This window comes from Clupea harengus, chromosome 10, assembly GCF_900700415.2.
Source record: "Clupea harengus chromosome 10, Ch_v2.0.2, whole genome shotgun sequence".
NCBI lineage: Eukaryota > Metazoa > Chordata > Actinopteri > Clupeiformes > Clupeidae > Clupea > Clupea harengus.
Genome location: NC_045161.1, coordinates 24,308,589 through 24,336,088, shown reverse-complemented (window position 1 = coordinate 24,336,088; position 27,500 = coordinate 24,308,589). Strand labels below are relative to the sequence as shown.

General features: G+C 44.7%; 1 protein-coding gene across 4 annotated transcripts in view; it reads left to right on the top strand.

Moving 5' to 3' along the window:
• The window catches only part of gabrb3 (gamma-aminobutyric acid type A receptor subunit beta3), a 70,313-nt gene extending 43,331 nt beyond the window's left edge, over positions 1-26,982 (top strand). For 2 of the 4 annotated variants that reach the window (XM_031574509.1, XM_012821682.3), the window contains 7 exons: positions 6,622-6,842; positions 10,782-10,864; positions 12,233-12,370; positions 14,430-14,582; positions 21,905-22,149; positions 22,891-22,971; positions 24,950-26,982. In XM_031574509.1, coding sequence (XP_031430369.1) covers positions 6,622-6,842; positions 10,782-10,864; positions 12,233-12,370; positions 14,430-14,582; positions 21,905-22,149; positions 22,891-22,971; positions 24,950-25,303 — 1,275 coding nt within the window. In that variant the 3' untranslated portion in view covers positions 25,304-26,982. The remainder of the gene's footprint in view (positions 1-6,621; positions 6,843-10,781; positions 10,865-12,232; positions 12,371-14,429; positions 14,583-21,904; positions 22,150-22,890; positions 22,972-24,949) is intronic. The other 2 variants (XM_031574511.2, XM_012821683.3) reach the window with 1 other exon arrangement.
• The last annotated feature ends 518 nt before the right edge of the window (positions 26,983-27,500 follow it).

Here is a 27,500-nt window from a genome sequence, read left to right as displayed (position 1 = left end):
CACACGGTAAGTGTGTGTGTGTGTGTGTGTGTGTGTGTGTGTGTGTGTGTGTGTGTGTGTGTTTGTGTGTGTGTATGAGAGAAAGAAGATGACACCACAGCCTCCCTCTCCCACCAGGACTCAGTTATTGACTTGAGGTGAGAACAATCCAGCCTCCCCTCCCCTCTCCTGTTACGTTGACTTTGGCAGCTGGCTTTCTGTTGTTGCCAAACAGCGAAGTGAAAGGGAGAGTGTGTTTTGATTCTTCACTGTTTTGTTTCTTTTTCACGTATGGGAAGATATCATCTCAATTCTGTTGTGTGAAGACACATTTGTTAAGGCATAAAAATAGTGAATTGTGATAATGAGTTAAATGAGGAGTCCCTACAACAATTTGCACGCAGTTGATGATATGAAGGATGAACTACAGCACGTAACGTTTGATGAAGTGAATGGTCTATTTCCTGTCAGCTGATGTACTGCTGAGGAATGCAAAGGAATCCTTGATGTAAAGGAATCCTTAAAGGAATATTTGATGTCATTGAGTCCAATGCACATACACCACAGTGTTTTGCCATTCTGCCTGCTTTATTACTGTTAAAGTGTTTGGTATGATTTTACATAACGTTAGGCGACGTGATATATATATATATATGAAAGTGTAAAGTGACAAAACAACCGATTCAAGAACCGGCCTGAAGAATGATACTGAGACCACTTGAAAGGTCCATGACATCACCAAAAGATTAGGGGATATTAATTACAATGACATTCAGCGGGCACACCAGAAATGGGAATAATGGTTTTCTATTAGCTTCAATGGAATTCCATTTGTGAAGCAGAGCCATCATAGCTCGGCATATATTAGCATTGTGATGCTGGGGGGCTGAGAAGCCCAGCGGGAGGGACGGAGGGGGGAGGCGGGGGGGGGGGATTCCTCCATGGAAGCCTCAGATAATCGGAGCGGCTTACACAGGCAGATAAGGAAAACAGCGTGTGATTCTCAAACACTGCGAGTGGAATCCCAGGGTGCTCGCTGACAGGGCTGGCCTTTCATTCCACATCCAGATGAATGTGTGTGTGTGTGTGTCTGTGCATGTTTGTGTGTGTATGTGTGCGTGTCTGTCTCTCTCTTTGTGTGTGTGTGTGTGTGTGTGTGAGTGTGTGTGTGTGTTTAAACTGGAGTTGGATGAATATTTCAAGGCAGCAGTTTTGTTTGGAAGGGTGGCTATGGTGGCATTTTGAATTATTGAGGCACTTCTTCGTGTAAGGACCTCAATTAAAGTGAAGTCTGACAGGGGGGGACTTGGAGTTTCTGAGAATAACAGACACAGTGTCCCCTGCCCTTCCCCATACCAGTATTTCACAGATACAGATACATACATACACAGATACACACACATATGAACAGAGAGGACAATGACACCACCACCATGTCGATGTCGACACATCGATGGCTGAAGATGGCTGCACAACTGGGCAGAGTAAAAGGTGTAAGCCTTTTTGGGTACAGTGTGTGAGGGTCTGTGTGTGTATGTCACATGTGTGTGTGTGTGTGTGTGTGTGTGTGTGTGTGTGTGTGTGTGTGTGTGTGTGTGTGTGTATGTGTGTCTGAATATGTTCCCTTTCAATACATGCCAGGCGAAGCGTATGGTTGATGGACAAGTATGATGAAGCCTGTGCAGGCTTGGGCAGTGAGGTCAGGGCGGAGTTGTGTAATCGCCCAGCTCATTGAGTCTGCCCACACTAGCCCAGCTCAGGAGAGAGAGTGACAGAGAGAGAGTGAGAGAGAGAGAGAGTGAGAGAGAGAGAGAGAGAGAGAGAGATAGAGAGAGTGAGACAGAGAGAGTGAGAGAGAGTGAGATAGAGAGAGTGAGAGAGAGAGAGTGAGAGAGAGAGAGATAGAGAGAGTGAGACAGAGAGAGTGAGAGAGAGAGAGAGAGAGAGAGAGAGAGAGAGAGCGAGAGGCTATCAAAGGCGTTAACTGTGGCGTGGTGTGGTGTGTCCAGAGGAGTTCACTGTCACAGAGGTAGCCTGAGTGACTCATCACAGGCACAGGCAGACCTCTGCTGCTGGATCAGGAGATCAAACAAACATCTACCCCTCTATCTCTCCTTCCCTCCTTCTCTCTCTCCCTCCCTCTTTCTCTCTCTCACCATGACTCCCTGACTCTCCCTCTCTCTCTCTTTCTTCCTCTATCTCTTCCCTCACCCACTTTTTCTCTCTTTTCCTCTCCTCCCTCACTTAATTTTCTCTCTATGTCTTTCTCTCTCTCTTCCTCCCTCCCTCCCTCTCTACACCCCTTTCTCTTTTATTCTCGCTCTCTCTTTTATTCTATCCCTTTGTTTATAGTACTACTTCTGCTCTCCGTCTCCCCTCCCAGATCTCAGAATTCCCTCTCTCATCATAAGAGCTGAAAATAGAATGTGGAGGCTATTGGTTTTCCAGTTTAATTGTATTGTTGGTTCGAGAGAGAGAGAGACAGAGAGAGAGAGAAAGAAAAGAAGAGAAACCCCTTCGCCTCTGAAGTCCAAAGAAATAATGGGCGCTCCGCCAAAATGTGTATTTCTGGCATTGTTTCTCTCTCTCCGTCTCTCTCCACTGTGCATCTCTGACTTGAATGAGACGTGTTTGCTTTGTGCATGTTTACAGTAAGAGAGCTCGCAGCAGGAGAGCGCCAGTAAGCAAACGCGCTCGTTTAGTCAAACCACAACAATATAACCGCATCCACTGAAGAGAGCATCCACACACCAAGCTTAGGTCAATGCATTCCTCCCTCCCCCCCCCTTGCCAGTATGTGTTAACATGCATACTCATGGCCTATCATATCAGCTTTAAGAGGTTAGCACTATACTTCTGAGGTTGGGCGCGTGGACGCTGCTTGACGAAACAGACGAAAAAGCTTCTCCGTCATGTCAGGCTCTTGGCGCCAGAAAGTGGCTGGATGCGGATGTCATCGCAGGTCTCTAAGGCGGGCGAACCTCTACGGGGGCGGCGACACAGCGCCGACATTTAAGATGCATGGCCATCCAGCGGAGGAGAGACACGTGGTTTTAAAGTCGATTAAGTGCATTTGGTTCTGATGGCTTAATCTGCTCCCTGCTTCCTCGGGAATGATGTCGGGCTGAATAATGAATGACCGGATCCGTGTTGTCAGCAGGTGGGGGGACTATACGTTCTAGATAACAGCTGATGCTCTTAATAGTGCGGTTCTCTGGCATGCTCCGTGGGAGAACGTAAAGCGGTGGCGTGTTTTACATGCGTCATGAAGTAAATTGAAATGGTTAATGCAGATTAGCACTTAACAGGAAGCTTTGGTGTGTAACGCATCGCTTGTCCACTCCTAATGTCTCTCTTAATGGTCCTCAGGGGACTTGGGCAGAGGGGTTAAGTTGCTGTAAGCATGTTCCGCATGTTAGTTTTAAGGTTAAACAGGAGTGGCACGAGTAAGTTAGAGAGGGGTCGACTGGCACGTGGGGGCTCTCTCGATGTGGATTTGAACACTGGAGAGAGGAACAGACAAATGATGAATACAGACTCGACTGGTGCACTTTAATTAGGCCATACACTTATGGGGGGGAGAACATAATGTAATGAGGGAGATTTGTATCTTTCAGTGCCTTGTAGGGGATTAATTAAAACAAAGGGCTCACAGAGAAAGAAGGAGTGAGGAATGAATAAAAAAAAAGGAGAGCTTGTGGAAGAGAAGCATGTCTAAAGAGGTCTCCCTGTGTCGCCGCGCTCCCTTCAGAGCCGGGGCCTAATAAGCTCCCAGAGCCCAGTCGGGGGACAAGAGGTGCCCCCGTGGCGATCACACACTCAGGGCAGAGACCAGCTCTGTGCCACCCCGTGCTTTCAGATGATCCTTAACGGGCTCGCAGTGGTCTAACGTCACCGCATGGGCACCACACTCACGAGCCTCCCTCTGTGTGTGTGTGTGTGTGTGTGTGTGTGTGCAGTTAGGCATTGAACGTGTGCGCATGTAAGGCATTGTGTGATGGTTCTCACACAGGCACACACACACACACACACATACACACATACACACATATACATACACGTACACATACACATACACATACACATACACATACACATACACATACACATACACATACACATACACACAAACACCACACCACACCACACACACACACACACACACACACACACACACACACACACACAGCATGCACACAAATAGGTTTACCAATACGTATCATTAACAATGGCAGTTACAGCACACACACACACACACACTCACAGACACACACACTGCAGTTATAGATATGAATAGAGGCTTGGCAAAGGGCTTTCCCCATGGACATCACGAGAGCGTATCCAACACAGTAAACAGTTGGATCACTCATGTATAGCCTTTTGGGAAAGAGCACAGTGAAATACATGAAAAGGTAACAGCACTAATAATGACAACAATAACAGTTCATTGTCTCCGGGCTCCCTCTACGCGCGTATGACTTTCTGACCCTCTCATGACTTCATGCTCTCATTAACCTTTACCTACTGTGGCAGTGCATATGGTCCCCGCACGAGGCCTCTGACTTTGACTCCACCACTGAGCCCCAGGGGGCTTCATGCTGGAAATCCTGTCCTCAAAGGGTCTCTCGAAGTGGTGTATTAGCATAATTAGTGGCTGATTGTGACTTGATTGAGGCTGATTGTCGGAAAGGAAAGAGAGTCGTCGATGCCGTGGCCATGTTCAGACACATCGCTGATGAAGCCTCCTCTTCCTCGCTCGCTCGGGGAGGGCCTCGGGGCGAGACGAGAGATGGGCTAGTTGGTATTCCACCGTGGCGCGGAGTCATTCCAGGAACCTGCGTTTCTATCTGGGGGTTTATGGAGATGGACGTCTCGCCCCGCATTCTGCTGCGCTGGCATGTCTCCGGGTGCTGGGCGGCCCGCGTTAATCACGGGACGGAGATGTCACAACACCGTTTGAATTACCAGCTGCTTTCGCACAGGAGAGGCTCAGCCACATCAGAGGAAAGCTGCCACGTAGCGTGGCTCTCACGGAGAGAGAGCTGCAGAGAATGGGAGAATTTTATTTGACAGACATTGTAAAAATTAAAGCCTGATTCACAGAAACAGTGAGTTTCACTTTCAGTTCTTGGGGCTTTAAATCACTTCTCTCATTAGCCCATCCATTGTTTTTCCCTTCCTTTCACTGAAGCTGGCGTGTAATAGGGTTGTGCCACAGCTGTCAATCATCCCCCATCCATCCAATGTTTCCACGGGTAACGGCAGACGTCTTGTGATGATTCTTTTGTCACCACAGACAGCTTTGTTGGCCTCTCACTGATTGATGACAGACACGCAGTTGAGAAAAAGGACCGGAGAACTGAGTCTGTCCTGTCCTGTGAGATACAGAAGTATTCTTTAGTTTATATTACAATAGCATAATCTCAAAATACAGTCTCAGTTAATCAATAGTTTAGCAGCTGCAGGATTGGTTATAATGGTGACAGGATTGCTTGATTCATTAGAGGTTTTTGAACCATGTTTCTCACTACAGTACATGCTTCCTTCATATAGTGAACTAAAATTACAGGTAGCTTGTATATACTTTTTGCACCTGACTGGCAATCCATTCATTAGAACACAATCCTTAGGCCTTGACACTGAATTTGCATCTCTTGTCACTAGTTCAGTGTCACTGATTAGCTGACATGAGGTTTTAATCAAATTTGTAGTGTATTGTGTGGCTGGGGGGAGGTAGGTAAGTGTTCAGCTGAACCTTTCCTGTCTCTGCTCTCTCCAGCGGCAGTAATGGAAATCTATAGCGCAAGGAGTTAGTAGCCTACCGCACTGCTACCCGGCATGGCAGGGAAGTGATTCTGGACGAGACAGGCTTGAGAAATGGAGACCGGGGGCAGTTTGTTTGGAATCCGAGTTGCTTGACGTTTCTATAAATATTGCCCTGACAACAGAAAATCTATTTCCAGAAGCCGCAGTCTGTGGATTTCTAGTGTTGACCCAAGCAGTCCGTTCACATACGGTGAGAGAGCGAGAGAGAGAGAGAGAGAGAGAGAGAGAGAGAGAGAGAGAGAGAGAGAGAGAGAGAGAGAGAGAGTCGCTCGCCCTCTGAACTTAAAGCTGTTGTGACAGCATTGTTTCACGAAATTAGATTTCACATTCTGGTCGAAAAAGAAGGGCCACCGTACTTTTTAAAATATTTATTGGGAAAAGGCATTTTGAAATGTCACTAGCTTGCACAATGTGCCACTGTTTTGGCAGTAGTGATATTGTGTCTGTCTGTCACTGAGGAAAGTTTGCTGTCACACAGTCTTGTCCAACTCCGATACCTGCGAGTTCCATGAAATACCTTTCAAACAAGAAGGTCACTACTGATCTACTCCTCTCAATTGGTTTTCTCCACGGAGATCTACTGATTTCATAGAAGAGGCTTTTATCCAGAGTGACTTAGAATACAGCTATACATTTAATGTGCACTCTTTGGGTATTATTAGTTCATGGGTTCCATGACCTTATTCTTTACAGCATTGTTGTTCTATCACCTTAGCTAGAGGAACAAAGATTTTACACACATGTACACAAGTTAGTTTATGTGCATGTTTCTAATGCTAAGTTGCTAATGCTCATGTGTTTCTCTTCCCTGTCCAGGACTACACGTTGACCATGTACTTCCAACAGTACTGGAGAGACAAGCGCCTGGCCTATTCAGGGATCCCCCTCAACCTCACCCTGGACAACCGGGTGGCTGACCAGCTCTGGGTGCCGGACACCTATTTCCTGAACGACAAGAAGTCGTTTGTGCACGGCGTGACGGTGAAGAACCGCATGATACGCCTCCACCCGGACGGCACCGTCCTCTACGGGCTGAGGTTGGTATCCCCAGGAACTGCCCCCCGATCGCCGATCGTTATCAATCAGTTGTAGTGTAGTTTGATGGTGGGATTGAAGCAATGGTGCTATATTTAAAGTACCTCAAATTAATGCTCTTTTATACCTTTATACCTCAGCTTGACTCCATTGATAGATTATTCATGTATTTGAGGTTTGTTTCACTGCTTGCAATCAGGCCATGTTTATTGTTCCTCAAGGGAATGCCTTGGTATATGTTTAAGCCAGCTGGACTCCCCGGATCGATTCTTCCTGTGTTAGGGTTATTTTCATGGTTCTTTTTTAGTGCTAACAGTCAGGTATTGGTGCAGTGTGTTATGTTTTATGTACATTGATGGCGAGTCCTGGTAAACATTTGTTTTGAACCCACATGCAGATCACGTATGAGATTTGTTGTTCACAATCACAACACAGCTTAGTCCAGAGTACTATCCTTCCATCTCTCTCTCTCTCTCTCTCTCTCTCTCTCTCTCTCTCTGTCTCTCTGTCTCTCTCATGAGATAAGACCAGGCCTTTGTTCGCCTGCTGCATCTTCCTCAGCCCTTCAAGTGACACAGTGTGATAACAGCAGAGAGTCAGAGACGCATTTGATAAATCGCATCCCGGCGCCTGGGTGTGGCTTATCTCTGCACCTCTCTCATTACGAGGCGCACTGCTTGTCCATAATGGCTTCTTTCATTTTTGCATTTCTATCTGCCAGATTTTTGTTTTAAACATACAGCCATGCTAGAGTATTGTGTGAATATTATGTGTGTCAGTATTGTGAGTGATTATGGTTCCTAGACACTACAATATGTATCCTAGAATTAACAACACTACTATATGCATCTACCATACACATAGCCAATGCTACAAATTTGCATGCTATGTTTATCGTATTTGCTAGCATGCAAATGTGATAAACAAACAAAATATGGTCCAGGTCAAGTCTTCATAGACAATTGCATTTCTTGACTTGGCTTGGCAACCATTTAGCATAGCATCTTCCAGATGTCTGTGGTCATCATCTGAAAGTGCATGTCAGTAAGCCCCCGATGGTCTCTCTCTGCCATTCACGTGCTCTACCAGAGTGAGCCATTTAAGCCCCCGATGCCAATGGTCTCTCTCTCTCTGCCATTCACGTGCTCTACCAGAGTGAGCCGTTTAAGCCCCCGATGGTCTCTCTCTCTCTGCCATTCACGTGCTCTACCAGAGTGAGCCGTTTAAGCCCCCGATGGTCTCTCTCTCTCAGCCATTCACGTGCTCTACCAGAGTGAGCCGTTTAAGCCCCCGATGGTCTCTCTCTCTCTGCCATTCACGTGCTCTACCAGAGTGAGCCGTTTCCATCCTGTCATTCTGACTGGAATGCACATGAGCTCCTGTAGATGCACTGCAGATGATCACGAAGGCTTGCCATAATGCACCCTGCAGTGTCCAGGTTTATCGAACCCGAAACTGACCCAGATGATTTATGGCATGACATTTGGCCATGGCATCATCCGTCTGCGCAGCGTCTCTCATAACGCAGTGAGAGATCGGTCTATCAGGTAATGCAAGGGATCGGGGCAATTGATAGTGGAAGGCTGAGGATTTTTATTTGTTTGCCTGGGCTGAAGCCATTAAAGCAGGAGTGCTCTCACATTTATGGTAATGTGCGTGAGTGCACACTCATTAATCCAGCCCTGAAATGGAATAAGGCTGCTCTTCTCCTAAACCAATGCACTGGAGAAAGAGCCTTCTACATGTCCGACAAGGTTTCCCAGTTAAATTTACAGACGTTTTACAAAAAAATATAGAATAGATATTAAAGACAGTACGAACCGTAACTAAAACGGGTTTATAGGTCTACGTGTCTGTTTTGTTCCAGCCCTGACAAATTCCCATTTCATAATACCAAGTGAATATATGGAGCTCCTATAGTCACATACTGGCTTATGTCTTATGTCCTATGGCTTGTCTGAACTTCACCATGTATTTTCACTGTCAAAATGATATCCTAAAATAAATCAAAATATGTACAAGTGTATACATACACACATATGGACAGCAGAGAGATGAAGCTTAATATTGAAATACCGGTGCACCTTTAATCACCATATCCATTCACCATTCAACTAGCTGCAACAGAAAGAATGAGATCACCTTCCAGCCACTCCTGTATTTTTTTTTTTAAATGAATGCCATCTCACAATGCTGATTCTTTCCAGCACAGCAGCTGTGCCCTTGTGTTAGGCTTTCACCACCAGCGCTTCTTTTCACAGCGAACGACTGTCCTGGAACAAAAATGATAATGAAACATTCCTGAAAAATCAGCGGTGAAATGCTTTAATGCAAAGGTATCCTATTCAATTAGGAGGTGTTGTTCAAGTTCAGCCATCCAAGCCTTGCCTTTGCATATACACGCTGTTTGTGCTATATTTGCTTCAAAGGCTTTCTCGAGGCAGAGGGGCATATTTTAATTTTTATTATTGCAGCCTGTCTAATTAGCATATGAATTTTTTTCATCACCGCTGAAGACCCACCTTGCATACACAATCAAATATGACTGCTTTTTGTTCATCCAAATATAGGCTATCTGTATCTTATAAACAGGCTTAGGGAGTAACTAGTTACGTGGGTTGGAGTTACGTAATTAAATTACAAAATAAATGTAATTGTAATCCGTTACAGTTACTGAGAAAAATATGAAATTAAATTACAGTTACTAATCAAAATGTTGGTGATTACAAAGGGGTTACATCCGAATATATTCTTAAAAAGCTGTAAAGCTGATATGTAGAATATAACATTCGTTTTGTTCCTTTCCATTTTGCTGTCTAGACAGGCTCCATTTATTTTGCAGTATGCGCCCAAGTTTGTTTTGATTGGTTTGTTTGAATTTGCCTCTCATTCGCCAATCAAAAAGTTGTAATAAGTTACAATACTTAAAGTAATTAAAATAGGTATGTTGCTTATTACATTCTTAACAGGGCAACTAGTAATCTGCTATGTTTTCTATTTAAAAAGTAACCTTCCCAACCCTCCTTATAAGTGTGCCCTCTTTTAGTGGATGTAGGTCATGTATTTCTGCTCCAGAGTTTTGTTTAGAAAAAGCACAAACTGATTTGCAGCCTTGTAAACAGCTGCCCGACATGTTTTACTGTCTGTAAGCAACTCAAGCCTCTGGAGGTCTTGTGCAGGTGAAGATAAGATGGGGTCAGTGAGGACACTCTATTCACATAAAGGCACGTGTCACCTAGGCAACCACTCAATCTCGTGTTACAATAGTGTCCAAATCACCATCTAACATTTTACACCCAATAATATTCAATGGTTCAAGTTCCCTTATCACTTTTATAATCTATAAATTCAAGTCATATTTCCTCTGATGTGTTCTGTAATGGAGTCTACAAAAGATATGGCCACTTCCGGCCACTTCTCTATGACCTGCACAGACAGACAGAGATGTGGTGTGGAAGGAATCCCAATCCTCTCCGGTGTGGGCTAATGCCTCCTGTTCCTGAGCCAAAGGCAGAGGCGCGGGGGCCTGATATCAGCGCTGAACCAGCGCACCAGGGGGTCACCAGGGGGTCACCCCTGTGAATCCATCTGTTTGATGTGCTCAAGATTTAAGGCATCTGCATTCAGAGCACCGCGCTGTTGTTTTAACTAAACAGGACAGGGTCAACCGGCACCCTAGAGACGTGCAGGCTCTCTCTGTGTGTGTGTGTGTATGTGTCTGTGTGTCTCTGTGTGTGTGTGTTTGTTTAAGCATTTGTGTTTTTGTGCATGCTTGTGCATATATATGGATGCATCTTGCTAACCAGTCCCTTGGTGTGTGTGTTTTTGTGTGTGTATGCACATGGTGTGTGTGTGTGTGTGTGTGTGTGTGTGTGTGTGTGTGTGTGTGTGTGTGTGTGTGTGTGTGTGTGTGTGTGTGTGTGTGTGTGTGTGCATTACAGAATCACCACGACAGCTGCCTGTATGATGGACCTGAGGAGGTACCCTCTGGATGAGCAGAACTGCACTCTGGAGATTGAGAGCTGTGAGCGACCCCCTGCCCTCCATCCTCACACACACACACACACACACACACACACACACACACCACACACACACACACACACACACACACACACACACACACACACACACACACACACACCCACACCCACTCTCTGTCTCACTCATACACACACACACACTGCCCCTGGCAGATCAGTCAATATGTCCCACGCCACTCACAGGGGCCGCGGGCCCCCAGGGGCCACTACATCGCCCCCCCCAGGGGCCACTACATCGCATTGGCAAAACTATTCCCAAGGGCCCCTTTCCCAGGCAGTGGCAGGAGATGAGAGACGGAGAGTGGGAGAGTAGTGGCACTGTAAGAATCCAGGGGAATTGCTCCCCCAGGTATTGGCAAGCAGCGAAGTGTCTGTCTCCTGGGAGCTGATGGTGGGGGGGGGGGGGGGTCTGTTTTGTAGCGATGAGGTGGTGAGATGTGATGAGGATGGAGAATGGGACTTTGTCGATCGCCTTTAACTGATTCTCTACCTGATGGATGGGGAGGGGGGGAGGGGCGCAGTCCTATGAGGCGACAGGGTTTTAGAGTCATGGATGGTTTGCCTCAGGTGTGTCGTCTGACAGCAGCGCCGTTGTTAAACTGTGGCGTTTAACCACCCGTGTCACTTCAAAGTGCCTGAAATGGTTGTAGGTGTGTCGATCTCTCTCTCTCTCTCTCTCTCTCTCTCTCTCTCTCTCTCTCTGTCTCTCTCTGTCTCTCTGTCTCACCCTCTCTTCTCTTTCTCTCTCTCTCGCTCTCTCTCTCTTTCTCTCTGCCTCTCTCTCTTTCTCTCTGTCTCAGACCTGAGATGAGTTTCTGAGGGCCCTCTCATCTTTGTCTTGGGATGATGAAGGTCACTGATAGGGTGTCCACACAAACGAGACCGTCTGTCCATAACCAGGCCAGCAGCACGGTTGCGTCAGACTCCGACTGTAGCTGGGCAATTACACTGTGCCACCCTGTGACTCATGTATCTTAATCACGTATCACCTGCAGGGCCAGAGAAGAAAGTGTATTACTCATCTGGTTGTAACAGTGCTGTCTCCAAAAAAAATAAACCTTCAGAAATGGCGAAATCAAACAGCAACAGCCCCACTCCTCCCTCTCACCTCAGGTTGCCTTCATCTGGAACATTCTCTAAACCAAAGTCAAAGGATTTGATTACTGATTGATTTTAAGGTTGTATGCTCTGTGTCTGTGTTTGATTTCACCCTCGAAACATTCAAAATAATTTTGTTATTATGTTATAATGGGATTGGCCGAGTTGCTTTGCACAAATGCCAATGTCATGTAGCTGCTTCGGCGTAGCAGCTAATGTCCGTTACTGTGTAAATGTGTATCTCCTTGCAGATGGCTACACAACAGATGACATTGAGTTTTACTGGAAAGGAGGAGACAGTGCTGTGACCGGTGTTTCACGCATCGAGCTGCCACAGTTCTCAATAGTGGACTACAAGCTGGTCTCCAGGAATGTTGTCTTTTCCACAGGTAAAGAAACACAACTGAGCAGTGGAAAGATGTAGAGGCAATACCTGAATGCAGGATAACAAAGCTTTCAGTTCAGACCAAACAGCTGTTTGGTCATCATGTGTGTGTGTTTTATTTTTTACATCTTGGTTCACAGACTCACACACTCACTGGCATCCCCCCATAAACAGCTATTACAAAGACATATCTGTGTGGGTCTTTTTCCTTGTCCATTTCACGCGGGACTTAGCTGATTTTGAAGAATAGCACTGCTTTGCACGTTTCAAATCCCAATCACGTATTTGTCTAATGTTGCAGAATACTCCAATTCCATTTCCTGGAATACTTCAACTAGGCCTACTCCCCAGGTAGCAGCGTAGTGCAGCGCATCACAGAACAGACCAGAATCGGACCTAGCCCCGATCCACCTGATCCGGACTGAAACTGGGCCTGGTCCGGCCCGGCCTCGGCCAGCATCTGCTCTTGCGTTCGTCTCGCGCTCGTCTCGCGCTCGTCTCGCTTAAGCCCACTCAATTCCACATGCGCACGCATGACAGGTAGAGACAAATTAAAGCCGTCTACACACCGGGAGCTCTTGAACAACCCGCACCCCCCTCCACGGGCTGAAGTGTGTGCGATGAGACACGCAGCGCTTATCATTACGGGATTCCTGACGGCCGTCCTGTCCCCTGTCCCCTGTCCCCTGTCCCCTGTCCCCCATTCCTTGCCTGGGCTCCCGCCGGGGCCACTGCGCCAGTTATTTCAAAGGCTTCCTAATTACGGGCTTTGCATCATGTGCCGGCCTCTCATCCAACAATACCAGAACCAGGGAATAATAATGGCGAGGCAATTACCCCTCTGTTTCTTCCAGCCCCGAAAAAAATGAAAGGAGGCAAAATAAAGAGAGAGAGAGAAAAAACGGAGACACTTGATACAGGACATCATATATTCATAAGGCAGAGGACCCGCTGCATAAATTATTCCCTTCCAAAGCCCAGCGTCTCACTGAAGCTCCGCAGTAATGATTATTCCCACTGCCGAATTAATGACATAGAGAATGATCTCTCTCCTTTTTTGGGGGGGTGGGGGGGAGGGGGGTCACTAGCTTGAGCACACAGTGTATATACCCACGTGTTGTCAGTGTTGTGTAGTGTTGTAGAGAGTGTTTGGGAATCAAATCAAATGGCAGCCTCTGCCTAGCTGAGAAGAGAAGAGAAGCGACGAAACCTGGAGGGTTATATTGAGGCGTTCGCTGCTCAAACATGCCCCTACCTGTGTGAGCCTTTGTCTGTGTGTGTGGGTGTGTGTGTGCGTGTGTGTGTGTGCGTGTGTGTGTGCATGTGTGCGTGCATGCTTGTGTGTGTGCGTGTGTGTGATATGGTCTGTGTAGGTGACTGACACCCTGTCGGTGTTCCTCGGCAACAGCATCTATTTGTAGATGTAACGCACTCCTACTGTCAACGCACCCTTCACATGTGCATGTGCTCTCATGGAAATTATACATTGGAACTAATATCAAAAGGCAGATGATCGTGCCGTTTGAAATACCGTGTTTATTCATTTTTCTGTCAGTGTGGACTGTGCCCGGTGTGTTTAAAATAACTCTTTTTTTATTGTGCAAACGTATGACATGTCTTAATGTCAAACAAGCATAAAATGTGTTTACAGGGCGTTTAATCTCCTACATTGTGGTCCTCCACGCTCAAGGCTAGGCAACAACAAATTGCTCGCAATTTTGGCCATGCTTGCCTGTTGCCATGGCGATAAAACCAATCCACGCTGCAATTGCCATAGAAACAGGAACAAAATGTAAAGTATCGCAGTGCAGCTCTTGAAATAAATAGCCTGTTCTCTCTCTCTCTCCATCCCGCTCTTTCTCTCTCTAACTCTCTCCCTCTTTCTCCCTCCCTCTCTCTCTCTCTCTCTCACTCTTCCTCCCTCTCTCTCTTTCTCTCTCTCTCCCTCTCTCTCTCATTCATCTCTCTCTCCCTCTCTTTCCCCCTCTCTCATTCCCCCTTCCTCTTCTTCTGTCTTCCCTCCCTCCTCTCCACTCCTCCTCCTCTTTCGTGCCTCTCTACAGGTGCCTACCCACGACTGTCTCTGAGCTTCAAGCTGAAGAGGAACATCGGCTACTTCATCCTGCAGACGTACATGCCCTCCATCCTCATCACCATCTTGTCCTGGGTCTCCTTCTGGATCAACTACGACGCCTCGGCCGCCCGCGTGGCGTTAGGTACGGCCCCTCCACCACGGCTCCCCCCTGTGTGTCAGGTGTCAGCACGATAAGCCACTGAAGCAGACGGGCCCAGTTCCATGTTCAGACACGGGGCTCTTTGAGGAGTACAATCCCAAACATGTGATTAGAACCTTGCTAATCAAAGGTTCCAATTGATGAAGTGATAATGAACATTTTAGATGACGGTCAGTGTACATTCTAGACTTGTGGTGTTTTGGATTTAATGTAATAATATGAGGTGCTTATTCCCAAATGAGTAAAGCGCAATTTATGGTCGGCTTTTACGCAGGCACGCAAGACACGCAAGAGCCCCTTGCGTAGTTACCTACCCCCTTTTGCGTGCTTGCTTGCATGCGTCTCCCATTTTTTTTAACCATCCGACAAAGCTACGCAAGCCGCAAGGCTGAGATTGGTATAAACCCATCACTGTTTACCTTGTGGGCAGTAGCATGCTTACATTAGAAAGCTGGCTCAGACACCTCGCAAATCCACTCAGATGTGTTTTTCAGTTACAAAAACGGGGTTTTTACATTGCACAGCGTCCATTTCTCTGTAACTTTTAAAAAATCTAAGCAAAAAAAAGTCAAACAAACAACTTTTAAATCGCTGTTTACCTTGTGGGTAGTAGCATGCTTACATTAGATTGCTGGCTCAGACACCTCGCAAATCCCCTCAGACGTATTTTACTACACCCACAACCGTCGGAGAACCATAAATGAAAATGAGTCCCTCAATACAACTGCGTGGCCATGCTGTAACGCAGTTGCAGAAGTATAAAAAGCCCTTAAGACCGGTGACTGTAAGGCAACCCAATTTATAACATTGAGCCTTGAGTCTCAAGACACTTGACAGAGACTGAAGCTCCAGTTCCCAAGGGCAAAGACATTGTGACGTTGACAGTAGCAAGGCAAAAGAAACTCCCTTTAAAACAGGAACTGACTCAGATATAATAAACAGCTAAAACCATGGCGTGGTAGTTACATTGGTATAAGTTCTACCCTCCCTCACTCCCATCGTCAACTCATTGCCATTTAACCGCAGGTTATATACATACATACATATATATATACTGTATATATAGATAGCCAAAGCACACACCACATTCGACTCTATGTCTGAGTTTGGTTGTGCGCCTGACTAAGATGTAGACATCTCCCTGCTCCTCCTCAAAGGTGGCTCAGTAATTTCATTCATGCTTCCAGCCAAGTCTCGTCCTGCAGCGACAGTCTGCCCCGAGCTTACTGTGGCTCTCCCCATCTAAAGTAAATATACATATCCCCAGTCACACACACACACACACACACACACACACACACACACACACACACACACACACACACACTTGGAATGCCAGACTTTTTCTCCTTACTGCCCTTTCTTCCACATGTCTCCCGTAACCATTGCAGATTGGATACCTTTGCATAATGTTTATTGCAGAAAACAGATGGTACAGCTTTCTGTGTATTTGTGTGTGTGTGTGTTTGTCTCTGAGTGTGTGTGTGGGAGTGTTTTAGTGCCTGCATAGATGTGTATGTTTGCATTTGCATTTGTGTGTGTGTGTGTGTGAGTGTGTGTGTGTGTGTGTGTGTGTGTGTGTGTGTGTGTGTGTACCAAACCTCCAGGTGTGTGTCAGCATGCTCCAGTGATGGATGCTCCCCACCCCTGGCTCTCAGGGGGAGGTTGCTTTGGCTAAAGGGAGGTGTGTGTGTGTGTGTGTGTGTGTGTGTGTGTGTGTGTGTGTGTGTGTGTGTGTGTGTTGCTTTGGCTAAAGGGAGGCCTGTCCTCATTAGCCATGTTAAGGAGAGGAATGAGAGCACTTTGCGCCAGTGAGAGCGGCCTCCTGGGACGCCAGGAGTCGGAGTCGTGATTCACCTGCACCTGCCACTCCCGCTGCTGGGAAGATGGCGCGAATACTGCTCCTCTCCTCTACTCTCCTCCCCTCTCTTCCTCTCTTTTCTTCTCTTCTCTCCTCCTCTCTCTTCTTCTCTCTTCTCTGTCCTCTCCTCCTCTCTTTTCTTCTCTCTCCTCCCCTCTTTCTATTCTCTTCCTCTCTTCTCTCCTCTTCTCTTCTCTCCTCTATCTTCCTCTTCTCTCCTCTCCTCTCCTCTATTCTCTTCCTCCCTGCTCCCTTTCTTCCCTTCTCTCTTCCTCTCCTCCCTGCTGTATATTCCTGCACCTGCCCACATTCCCAGAAAAGCACAGCCTTTTGGGAAAGCGCACTAGATCAATACGGCCTGCGAAACAATTACATTTAACCTCCATTTCAATCCCAAGACATGCAGCAGCACCAATGAATCTTGCGTTTAAAGGCCTCTGTCTGGGCGCCGCTCTACTACTACTGCTGCCGCTAAGGAGGTGGTGGTCCGTCCCGCAGGCTGTAGCAGTCCATCTTCCTTCTCACAGACAGTCCTGCAGTGGAAACATGTTACAGGAAGCCATCACACAGACCTCAAGTCTATAGGAAAAGACCCTGTGTTTCTCTTTCTCAGTGACGTGGGGTCCTGTTTGGCCTTTTGTAAATCACAGGAGCTCTGGGTCTGGCTCATGTCCTTGAGGTGTGCTATTTCAGGAAGGAAAGAAAGGTCACACTTCTGTGTTTTAGTCTCAGCCAAAAAAGCCTTAGGCTTGGGTACAATTTACTTACACAAGTAATTAATTCACAGGAGTAATTAAGGGCTATAATATAGTGTACTTCTCAAGTAAGGATGAATTGCTGCACGTTATTTTTCTTAACTGTAACCTGCACAGTGAATGCACAACACAGCATAGACTTGTATATGAAGTACACTGAACTAATTGCTGAATTCATTTTTTTAAGTACACAGTACATAAGGCTACTTAATCTGAAGTGTGGCCACCATACTCAGAAAAGCTGGAATACGAGGAGCCAAAGGAGCTGAGCTACAGGAAGGGAAGGAAAGGGAAGGAGAAGCATTATGTGTCCGGTTAGGTAACTTCTGTGCTCTTGACTCCGCTGAAGAGCTGTGATCCTCCCCTGCTGTGCCCGACTCATGCTGGAATCGATCCTTCGCGCTCCCTGTCCTCTCCGCACCCCCACACACAGACACAAGTCGGCCTTTATGTAAGCCAGAATGGACAAAAACACGCCCACGCCTGTCCCTCGCCTATTCTGGGGACGTGGCCCTTTCAAATCAAAGTAAAAAAATGAATCGGTGAGCAAGCATTCAGACACCGGCCGTCCTTAGTTTTTGATGCTTTCGCAATATTTTTGAGTGTGTGTGTGTGCGTGTGTGCAGGTATGTGTACACCCATGTGTGTGTGAGTGTGAGTGTGTGTGTGTGTGTGTGTGTGTGTGTGTGTATGTCTGTGTTCAAGTGCATTTTCTTAGCATTTTTTCTTTCATGTTTTGACTTGTACCTCAGATGGAAAGTAAAGATCCCCCCCCCCCCAATAGTACCTATGTTATATAAGACATGTTTAGTTCTGTTTGACTGTTTGGTGAAGGATGTGTTTCCAGTACTCTCAGCACATATCTATCTTGTCCTACTTTCACCCTAAATCCCTTTTAAGAGTACAAATCTGGCAACCCTTAAACTGGACAACATGCTTGAACCCTTCATCGTAACATGGACATACCCATGTTATGGATTTCATGACACAGGCAATATGCAGATTTTAGTCATCATGACAGCTAATTATCTAATGATATAACAATGTCATGTTACCATAATTGGTAATTATTTTGCCAGCCCACATTTTACATGTCATAACAACTTATATGCAGTTACATGCAATTAGGCTGCTTATTAACTAATAAGCTGTTATAGTGTCAAACACTAGAGGAGCTGTCATGATGATGATCATAATCAGAGAAAAACAATGACATGAGACTCATATCATTACAAATAATCGTATCATGAAAACTTATGACAGTATAAGGCATCTGTTGTGACATGTTTATGAGATGATTACGCCCATGGTTAAGACACGGTTCAAGAAGAGTGCTACTCAAAACTGCACTGACAGTGACGTCAACATCCAACTGGTCATTGCACAAGGCATATGTACAGCATATGGTACCCTCTGTTTGGGTTTCAGGGCTTTCTTGTAACTGAAACACTCACTTTATTCTCATTTGCACAGCTAAGGGGGGGGGGGGGGGGGGGGCTACTGTCTCTCAAAGGCCCACAAATGAACACATATCAAAACCGTATATTTTTATCGCAAGACAGTGGAGAGGTGTAGGCACTTGGCGAGCTGTATTTAAAAGTTTCTGGAGGATTCTGTGAAGTGATTATTCTAACACTTGGAAAAGTGTTGGCTGCCTCACACTCTACCATATATATTAGGCACTTGAGATTAAGTGGTATATTTTAAGTGGTTAATGTTTCTAGAACCAGTTTTGAATCATATTTTAGCATACGCCTGAAATGCCTGAAAGACCATATGCATCAATTAATCCATAAGTGGCAACAAGCCAAGAAGCCGTATGTGAACAACATCATAGAAAAAAGTCACACGTATACCAAACACCAGCAGGACAATTTTCATTAACTGGGTAACGTTTCTATTTACACAATTGTTACACCTGTCAAGGCAGCAGCTGAGTTTGGTAATCCCTTGCTGTAGAGTAGGCCAAGTGCTTATTAAGGCTATAGATTCATTTATACGGGCAGATGCTTGGCCTGCTACTTTGTTATGGGGGCTTAAATATTTCTTGCCAAATTTGGGTAATAGAACCACAAGGCCATATGTGAAGTCTATCTTCCATGGGTTTTGCTTTAAGGTTTTTAACTGAATTCCTTTTTTTTTTACCACGGTATCAGTGTAATTTTTGTCCCCCAAAGACACGTGTTTAAAAGGTTACACTCTTCAATCTAGCCATGGGATCACCATAGACATGCTACTGGGAGCGTGAGCTGTGCTAAAGATCAAGTTGTTTCACCGCTAATGTCAGCGCTAGCTTGGAGCTAAAAGCTACGTGAGAGATTAAGCCCAGCTGAACAGGTTTCGTTCATGAGCCGTGTAGTGCAGGAACTTTCCAGATCTGTAATGTAGGACTCTGTAAAGAGCATCAGAGTACATTTACATTTAGTCATTTAGCAGATGCTTTTTTCCAAAGCGACGTACAAGGGAGAGAACAGTCAAGCTAAGAGCAATAAAAACCTGGTGTAACAATACATACTACTTTACATAAGAAAATAGAAAAACGACATAGAAAGAAAAATAAGTGCAGGAATGTAACTGCTGAAGTGCAAGTTAAGCACTAGTCAAGGTGCCAGTTTAGGGAGGGAGGTGCTCTCTGAAGAGTTGGGTCTTCAAAAGCTTCTTGAAGGTAGAGAGGGACGCCCCTGCTCTGGTAGTACTAGGCAGTTCGTTCCATCAGTTCGAACTACAAATGAGAATAGTCTGGATTGTCGTGCTTGCACAGACGGCAGTGCCAAACGACGCTCACTAGACGAGCGCAGCGTCCTGGGTGTAACATTGCACATGACAGGGATGAGAGGGTTAGAGACACTAGAGATATGACCAGATATACCACTCCACTAATTGTTACAGAGTATAATATGGATGACGATGGAGGATGCAATATGTTGTTTTCCAGTAAATTAGGTAAATTCAAGGAACTGGTATGGTTGCTAATATTATCCACTGCTTCTGCCTGGCAACCAGAAAACAGGGGGTAATGAACATTGCATAAGTGAGCATGTTTGGTGAAGATGTCCAAGGTTTTACATGACTATACATTGTAATATGCCTGTAACATTAGAAAGACAAATGGTTATGTCATGAATATAGACTGTATATGTTATTTATATATATATATGTTATTTTTATATATATATATATATATATATATATATGCAAACCAGGACCTCTTAGTTGTGGAGACTAAATGTGTAGGTGCGAATGGCAGATGTGTAATATAGTATTCTGAACAGCATCATCATCATTGGAACAAATAGAAATGCTGCCCCCTCAATTACTCTCTGGTTTGCTGGGAGGCAGGATGACATCCACTTGCCCCCCCCCCACCCCCACCCCAGCTGTGATATTTATACATCACAGAGGGGGTAAGAAAGGTGTGAATCTGAAAGTGTCATGTGGATGACGGCCTGGGAGTCATCTTAATGCAAGGGCTGCTCGTTCGAGGCAATGTGACTTTTGCAGATGGCCGGGAGTGGCATTCTGTTTGGAGCAAGTGTCTCATAATCACGGTGTTCTGAGGCAGCGCAGCACAGCGCGGCACCGCTCAGCTCGGTGATGCGCTGCACTCTCGCTGTTTGTGACTCACGCGTGACTCAGAGCAAATAGAATTTAATATCACAGGGCGCGCAGCAGGCAAATATAAACCGAATTGAAAACTACTGTCTGGGTCAAATATTAATTCTATGCAGTCTGTGAAAAGGGCTCCAGTCATGAAATATGAATATCATTGGAGGATAACAAACATCTCGGACAAAAAAAAGAGCTTTCTGCCACGGTTTACAACGGTTTTCCATTCATCAGCCATGCTGTTTTATACGTGCTGTTGATGTATGCATAGATCTGGCCTCAGTCCTATATAATGCATCTGCTGTGATTAACTAATTGGGTCAGTTTTCCAGCTAAGCTTAATACCTCAAGTGCTGCAAGGCATGACTTTTAAGAGGCTCATTAAAGGTTGAGAGGTTGTCAGTGACATGAGGACTTGTTTTTTCTTTCTCCCAAGCCCTATCGCACGTGTGAGAGCAATGCAAATGACGATTGGATTTTTGAAAAATAAATGGATGAAAAGGCAAAAGAGAGGGAGGGAGGGAGGGAGTGGAGGTGGATTACAAGTGATCCTGCTGAAGGATTCAAAGGCCCGCGCACATATATCACAGTGTGTGCATTTGAAACTGTTGGACACATCATAAATAAATGATTTTGGTTCATCAGAGTCCTCCTCGTGTACCTGGCATTTGAGCCTCGCCAATCGAACAGCACTCAGTGTGCGCCACTCCACCGGTGCCTGTAGATTCAGCGTGGGAGGCGTGTGAACGCTGTTTGTGCGAAGAGGGTTGGTTCTCTTCCGAGCTCCCTCTGTCAGAATTTTTCTCTCTCTCTCTCTCTCTCTCTCTCTCTCTTTCTCTCTCTCTTTCTGTGAAGTGTCATATTTTTTTACTTCACAATTTCAAAGCTTCCTGGTCTCACTCAAGTGTCATATTCTTCATATTATGCTAAGGGCTTAAACATGTGACATGGTACATGCCAGCACATTCCACTATACCATTTCTATGCTGTTACTGTGTATATTACTGTGCCACTGTATTGCTTGCTGTTCATAATGGAGTTTGAGATGGGATATATTCTAATCAGAGTGAATTGTCTTGCAGGTATTACCACTGTGCTGACAATGACCACGATCAACACCCATCTAAGAGAGACACTACCCAAGATCCCTTATGTCAAAGCCATAGACATGTACCTTATGGGCTGCTTCGTCTTTGTGTTCTTGGCCTTGTTGGAGTACGCGTTTGTCAACTACATCTTCTTCGGGAGAGGCCCACAGATGCAGAAGAGGCTCGCAGAGAAAGCCGAGAAGGCAAACAATGACCGCACGAGATACGACGGCAACCGGGTAAGGCTTGCAGCATCTTATCAAATGTCTCTGTCTTGGACTTAAATTCAATTAGTTATTCTCTCCTTGAAAATGTGTACTGTTAACTGTAGTTAATGCTGTTATGTCAACAGTCAATTAGTCACAGACTGGTGTTAGTTTTTAGAGTCTTGAAAATGCCTCCTTGGCAAGTGACAAAATATGAATGAGAGAGACTGGCCAATGTGGCCATGTTGTACATATTATTGAAGGTAATGATTTTGTCACTACCCCAGTTTCGTTGTGATACTCTTCAGTTATATCTTCAGTTATATTTTATTTACTTTTATTTGTGAGGGATATATTTTTTTACAGAGATTAATCAAAATTGGTAAATCATATTACAAATATAATGCTACAGTATAGTGCTACCAGGAATCTTCTCCATTGAAATAACCCTCCAACATGTAATTAAATCTGACACACAGCAAGTCCTTCAGGACAGTTATGATATCCAGCCCAGTGTGTTACATAATGGGCTTCGTCACGCTCCACAGACCAGCAGTGCTCTCCTTCTAGTGGCCGCAGGAGCATAAGGTGGAGTGGACAGTTTCCTGAGGTTAGAGCCTCGCTCGACCGGAATGTTCCTTGCTCACTAAAGTCTGGAGTGAGGTTGAAGTCCTTAGGTCCCTGAGATCACTGTGTTGCTCAGCTGGGGCACAGATGAAGGAGATATCTTGTTTTAGTTTTTTTTGTTTTTGTTTTTGTTTTTGTCCTGGCCAGTCTGTTCAGGAGGGGGGCAATTGCAAGCCATCATCTGTTAAACCGTCCAATCAGGTACAAGGGAACCATGACTCACAGGGGGTGAGTGTGTGTGGAATCGCTGGCCATCACATTTATATCTGTGGGCCTCCTCCTCCTCCTCATCATCCTCTTTTCGAAACTTTGCCACTGTGCAAAGTTTGCTGTTTTTTCCCCTCGTTGAATGAAGTGACACGCCGAACCATTGTGTCAATCAGCCGTGCTGCTCCATTTTGTGCCTAGCGTACCACTTTGGCCTCCACCCCAGTGTCCCTTTCACCTTCTCCCTCTTGTGTCGCCACGTCTTATCATATGCAATTTACAGATGTTCCTCTGCTTATTGTTCCCTGTTTACATGTTCCAGATGTGACAGACTCTGCACACAACAGTAGTTTTAATTGATTGACTCAGTGATTGATTGATTGATTATTGTATTCCTTCACTCACACCCAGGCTGTTTTGTTTGTATTCCTCCGTCTTGTTTTTTCCATCTGAACCTATCACGAACACTGATCCAGATCATTACTTGGATGCTTGTGCAGCAATTATGTTTTGTTGAATTATTTATTACCGGAGAGATTTTAGAGGTAAGAGCACATAGACAATGAATTTGTAGGAGGCGTCCCCTGTGGGAAATAACCTCGCAGTGTCAGCATTGCTCTGGTCATACAGATTACTTTTTCTCATAATATTTCTCAGCCTGCAACAATAAAGGACTATCTGCTATGATAGAACAAATCTGCAGTGCATGATGCCTTCGGCTAACACCTTGTTTTAGAGGATTTTTAGTTTAAAGAATAAATCAATATGATCCTAGTGTTGTTTTTTCTCTGAGCATTGTATCTGGCATACAATATTAATCTCAGTTTATTGGGTGTATTTTTTGCACCTACAACAGAGTATTACTCTGGCTTACGAAGAGGAGTCATTGAACATTGATGTGACTGGCACTGCTCCTTGAGTAATGGTGTCACATGACCACATTTCCATATAGAGGCATTAAAGGTGCAATATGTAGCTTTTGTTTGTCCTAAATACAAATATTTTCAGACCTACCACAGTGGTATAGCTCTGCCTGATGTTCCAAATGTCTTTATTTATATTTTGTGTATGAAATGCATGTATTTGTGCATTTCTTTTCATTTTTAGGTAGATAAAAGTTTAAAGAAATACAATCGATAACCTGAACTAGATTATTAAAATGCACCTTTTTAATTATGTTTTCAGAATCACATTATCATTGAAAGCTTATAAAGTCTTTTTCACTACGTTCAGCAAGAACTACACAATTCATGGACACATGTATAGTTTATTCCAGCGCTGCAAACGACCTTGTTCTCCATCGTACCTCTCTGCCTTGTTCTCCATGGTACCTCTCCGCCAGATTACATGCATGAGATTTACAGTTGGCCTGCCAGGAGGCGTGGCCCATGTGTGCGGGCCACCATTTAATCTCAATGGGACTGATTTATTGGAGCTTACTTTGATTTTGGGATGAGAAACTCTGATTCTGAAGGCCTCGTAACATTGAGTTAGCTTTTTCCAAAAAAAGTCTGCCCTTCAGGTAAAGGCTTGGTTACCCACAGATGTATGCTCAGAGGGTGCATCTATCACATCTATCTGTCACCCAACCATTTTGACCTACCAGGCAATGAATCATACTTATCTTTGTCAACATACTTTTTTTCCTTTTATACATATGTATTTGACCAAACCTTACATTACATGTCATAGATACTCTGCACTTAACACTTAATTAACTGCTAGTGAAAAAAAAAATTCTTTTTATGTCAGTATATGGTTTATATCTTACGGTTAGGGTTTGTAACGTAATAATATGACCTTACTTAACTACATATTGTTAATCACGTAAGTAAGTGCACTGTGTAAGTACACTTAGTCTAAGGTAAAAACCTTATATAGATATTTGTATGTATTCTTTTCCTTTTATCTCTAAATATTAGATTTGGCTGGATCATCATGTCAGAACAGAGGTTGATGGGTGCTTACTTCATCCTGACACTTCTCTTGTGTTCTACAGGTCGATGCCCAGGGCAACATCCTCATGACCACCCTGGAGATCCACAACGAGGTGTCCAGCAACGAGATCACCACCAGCGTCGGCGAAACGCAACGCAACTCTTCCTCCATGGTCTTCGACAACTCAGGGATCCAGTACAGGAAACAGAGTGTGCCGCGCCGCGACGGCCGCCACAGCCTGGAGCGCAGCAGCATGCACCCCAAGAAGCCACGGCTGCGACGGCGCTCCTCGCAACTCAAGATCAAAATCCCTGACCTCACAGACGTGAACTCCATCGATCGATGGTCACGGATAATATTCCCTGCCGCTTTCTCCCTCTTTAATATGGTCTACTGGCTGTACTATGTGAATTAAGGCCACAGATGGGATGTTTTTTTCTGTACCCTTTTTTTTCCGTTCTTTTCTCAACCAGGAGGGAAAATGACGAAGACTGGTTGTCATGGCACGGGACGTGTTTCCACGCCACATCTGTGTTTTTTTTTTTTCTTGAGGCAGTGAGAACAGTGTTTTCTTGGGTGGTGATATGCACTAATTTGGGCCAATGCTGTACCGTTTTGCCGCGTCGAGAAGCTGCACTGTTCTTTTCGTGAACATACCCATGCAGTATACACACATCTTTTTGACACAGACACAAAAAAAGACCAGTGCCAGCATCGAGACTTTCATTTTGTAAACGATTCTGTACATACACACGGCAAACTCTCGGAAGCCTTTTTGGACTTCTCGCATGATGCTCCCCGTGTCCCTCCCCTCTTTTACTACTAACACCCTACAAAGCGAGATATGAACTCTGACCTGTTGAAGATTCTACAGTGGAAGCCATTATTCACAGACACTTCATGCCAATATACTCATAGCATTCAAATGTTGACATCAATGATTGCCATTGTTGCTATGTCGAGTTTAGGTAATGCAATATACTAAGGGGTGTGGGTTTTAATTTTTTAAGGTTTAGTGTTTTTTTTTTGTTTTTTTCTTCACATCATTCACAATAGTATGCTTTGGACTGTACATGAAGTTACCATATTAGGACATTATAAGAAACGCCAATTTGTGAAATGCTTTTGAACGATGCTTTCCATTTGCCTTCAGTTGATATGTCACACAGAGTTCATTATTTCCTTGCGAAGTGCTTCAGTATGTGCTCCCAGTGACAGTAAACAACAACTGTGCGCTCCTCAGTCTCCCCTCATTCTAAGCTTGCTCTCACACACACGAGTTGCTCTTAAGAATCACAGGCTATATAGAAAGTCAATGGAAATAGTAGTTTGATGGAGACAAGTAAAGGAAGGTGATTAAATATTTGCTGCTCAGAGTTTCACCGTGATATTTTAGTGACAAACAGACATTGAAGTGGATTGCCTGATTTGCAAATGAAAGCTTGGCTGTTCCAGAGAGAGCCTCTTTGGCCAGAATGTGCTGTGTGCTTTGGATGGATCATAAGTCCCTAAACTTGAAAACAAATATATTCAAATGTTTGACTATTTTGTTCCTTTGGGGTACCTTGTCTCAAGAAATGAGAATAATTCCACATCTTTTTACTACACACGACATGTACTCAACACAAAACTTGCCTCAGGTTCCAACAGAAAATGCTACTAATATTAAAAATGATCCCCATAACATATTTTTGCTATTGTTAATAATATTGAAGCTCATATTCATGTACTCTTTGTTGTAATTACTTTGTAATATAATCATTCTTACTGTACATGCTTTACTTCATAGCTGTTTTTTCTTGATATTACGCAGCATGATATTGTTTTGTCACAGGTGACTATGGTGACGACCCACTTCACAGTCACAGCCACACAGCAGGAACTGTGGATCTTGCCCTGGGAATAAGTGATGTAGTTCATATTGTCACAACCCACGGTCATGTCCGTATGATTGTTTTCCAGTATTCAGTGTGTGCTGTCTGCCATGTCAGGTTGCTGCACAGTTTTGTTGTGTTGCCAGTTGCCCACCATAACCTTGATTGCTCCTCTCCTTACTTCTGTTGTGTGTTGTAAATATATGCCACATTATCCAGACGTGTGACCACTGAGTTCTCTTTTCAAACCATGCAACCTAGTAGCCTAGCTCTTACATAAAAATAACAAATAAATGATACACAATGATAAGAAGTACTTACACATACCCGAATTCTAAACTTGACCCTAACCCAACTGCATGTAAGAACAAAGTAATATGATGTTTCTCATCAAAAAATAGGCCTTAAATAGATACTAAGGCTGAAAAATGAAGTGAGGTAAGTGTGCCATCCAGAACTACTCCAACCATGAGACTATTAGGTCTGAGTTATGTTCCCTCGAAAGGTAACCTTTCTGCTGAAGGAGAGACTAAATGCACTATAAGTAATTCTGGTTTGAGTTATATAAGTTCTTCTCCTTGGAAACCCATTTTGGCTTGGTAGCTTATTTAGGTGGGTGTTTTGTACATCTGAATTAAGAGTGCATAGTGCATTCAGCAGTACACACTTTCATCAGTGTGACTCCAGACAAACACCATTTCAGGCCATCCACACTAAGTGGTGATCACAGCAAATAGA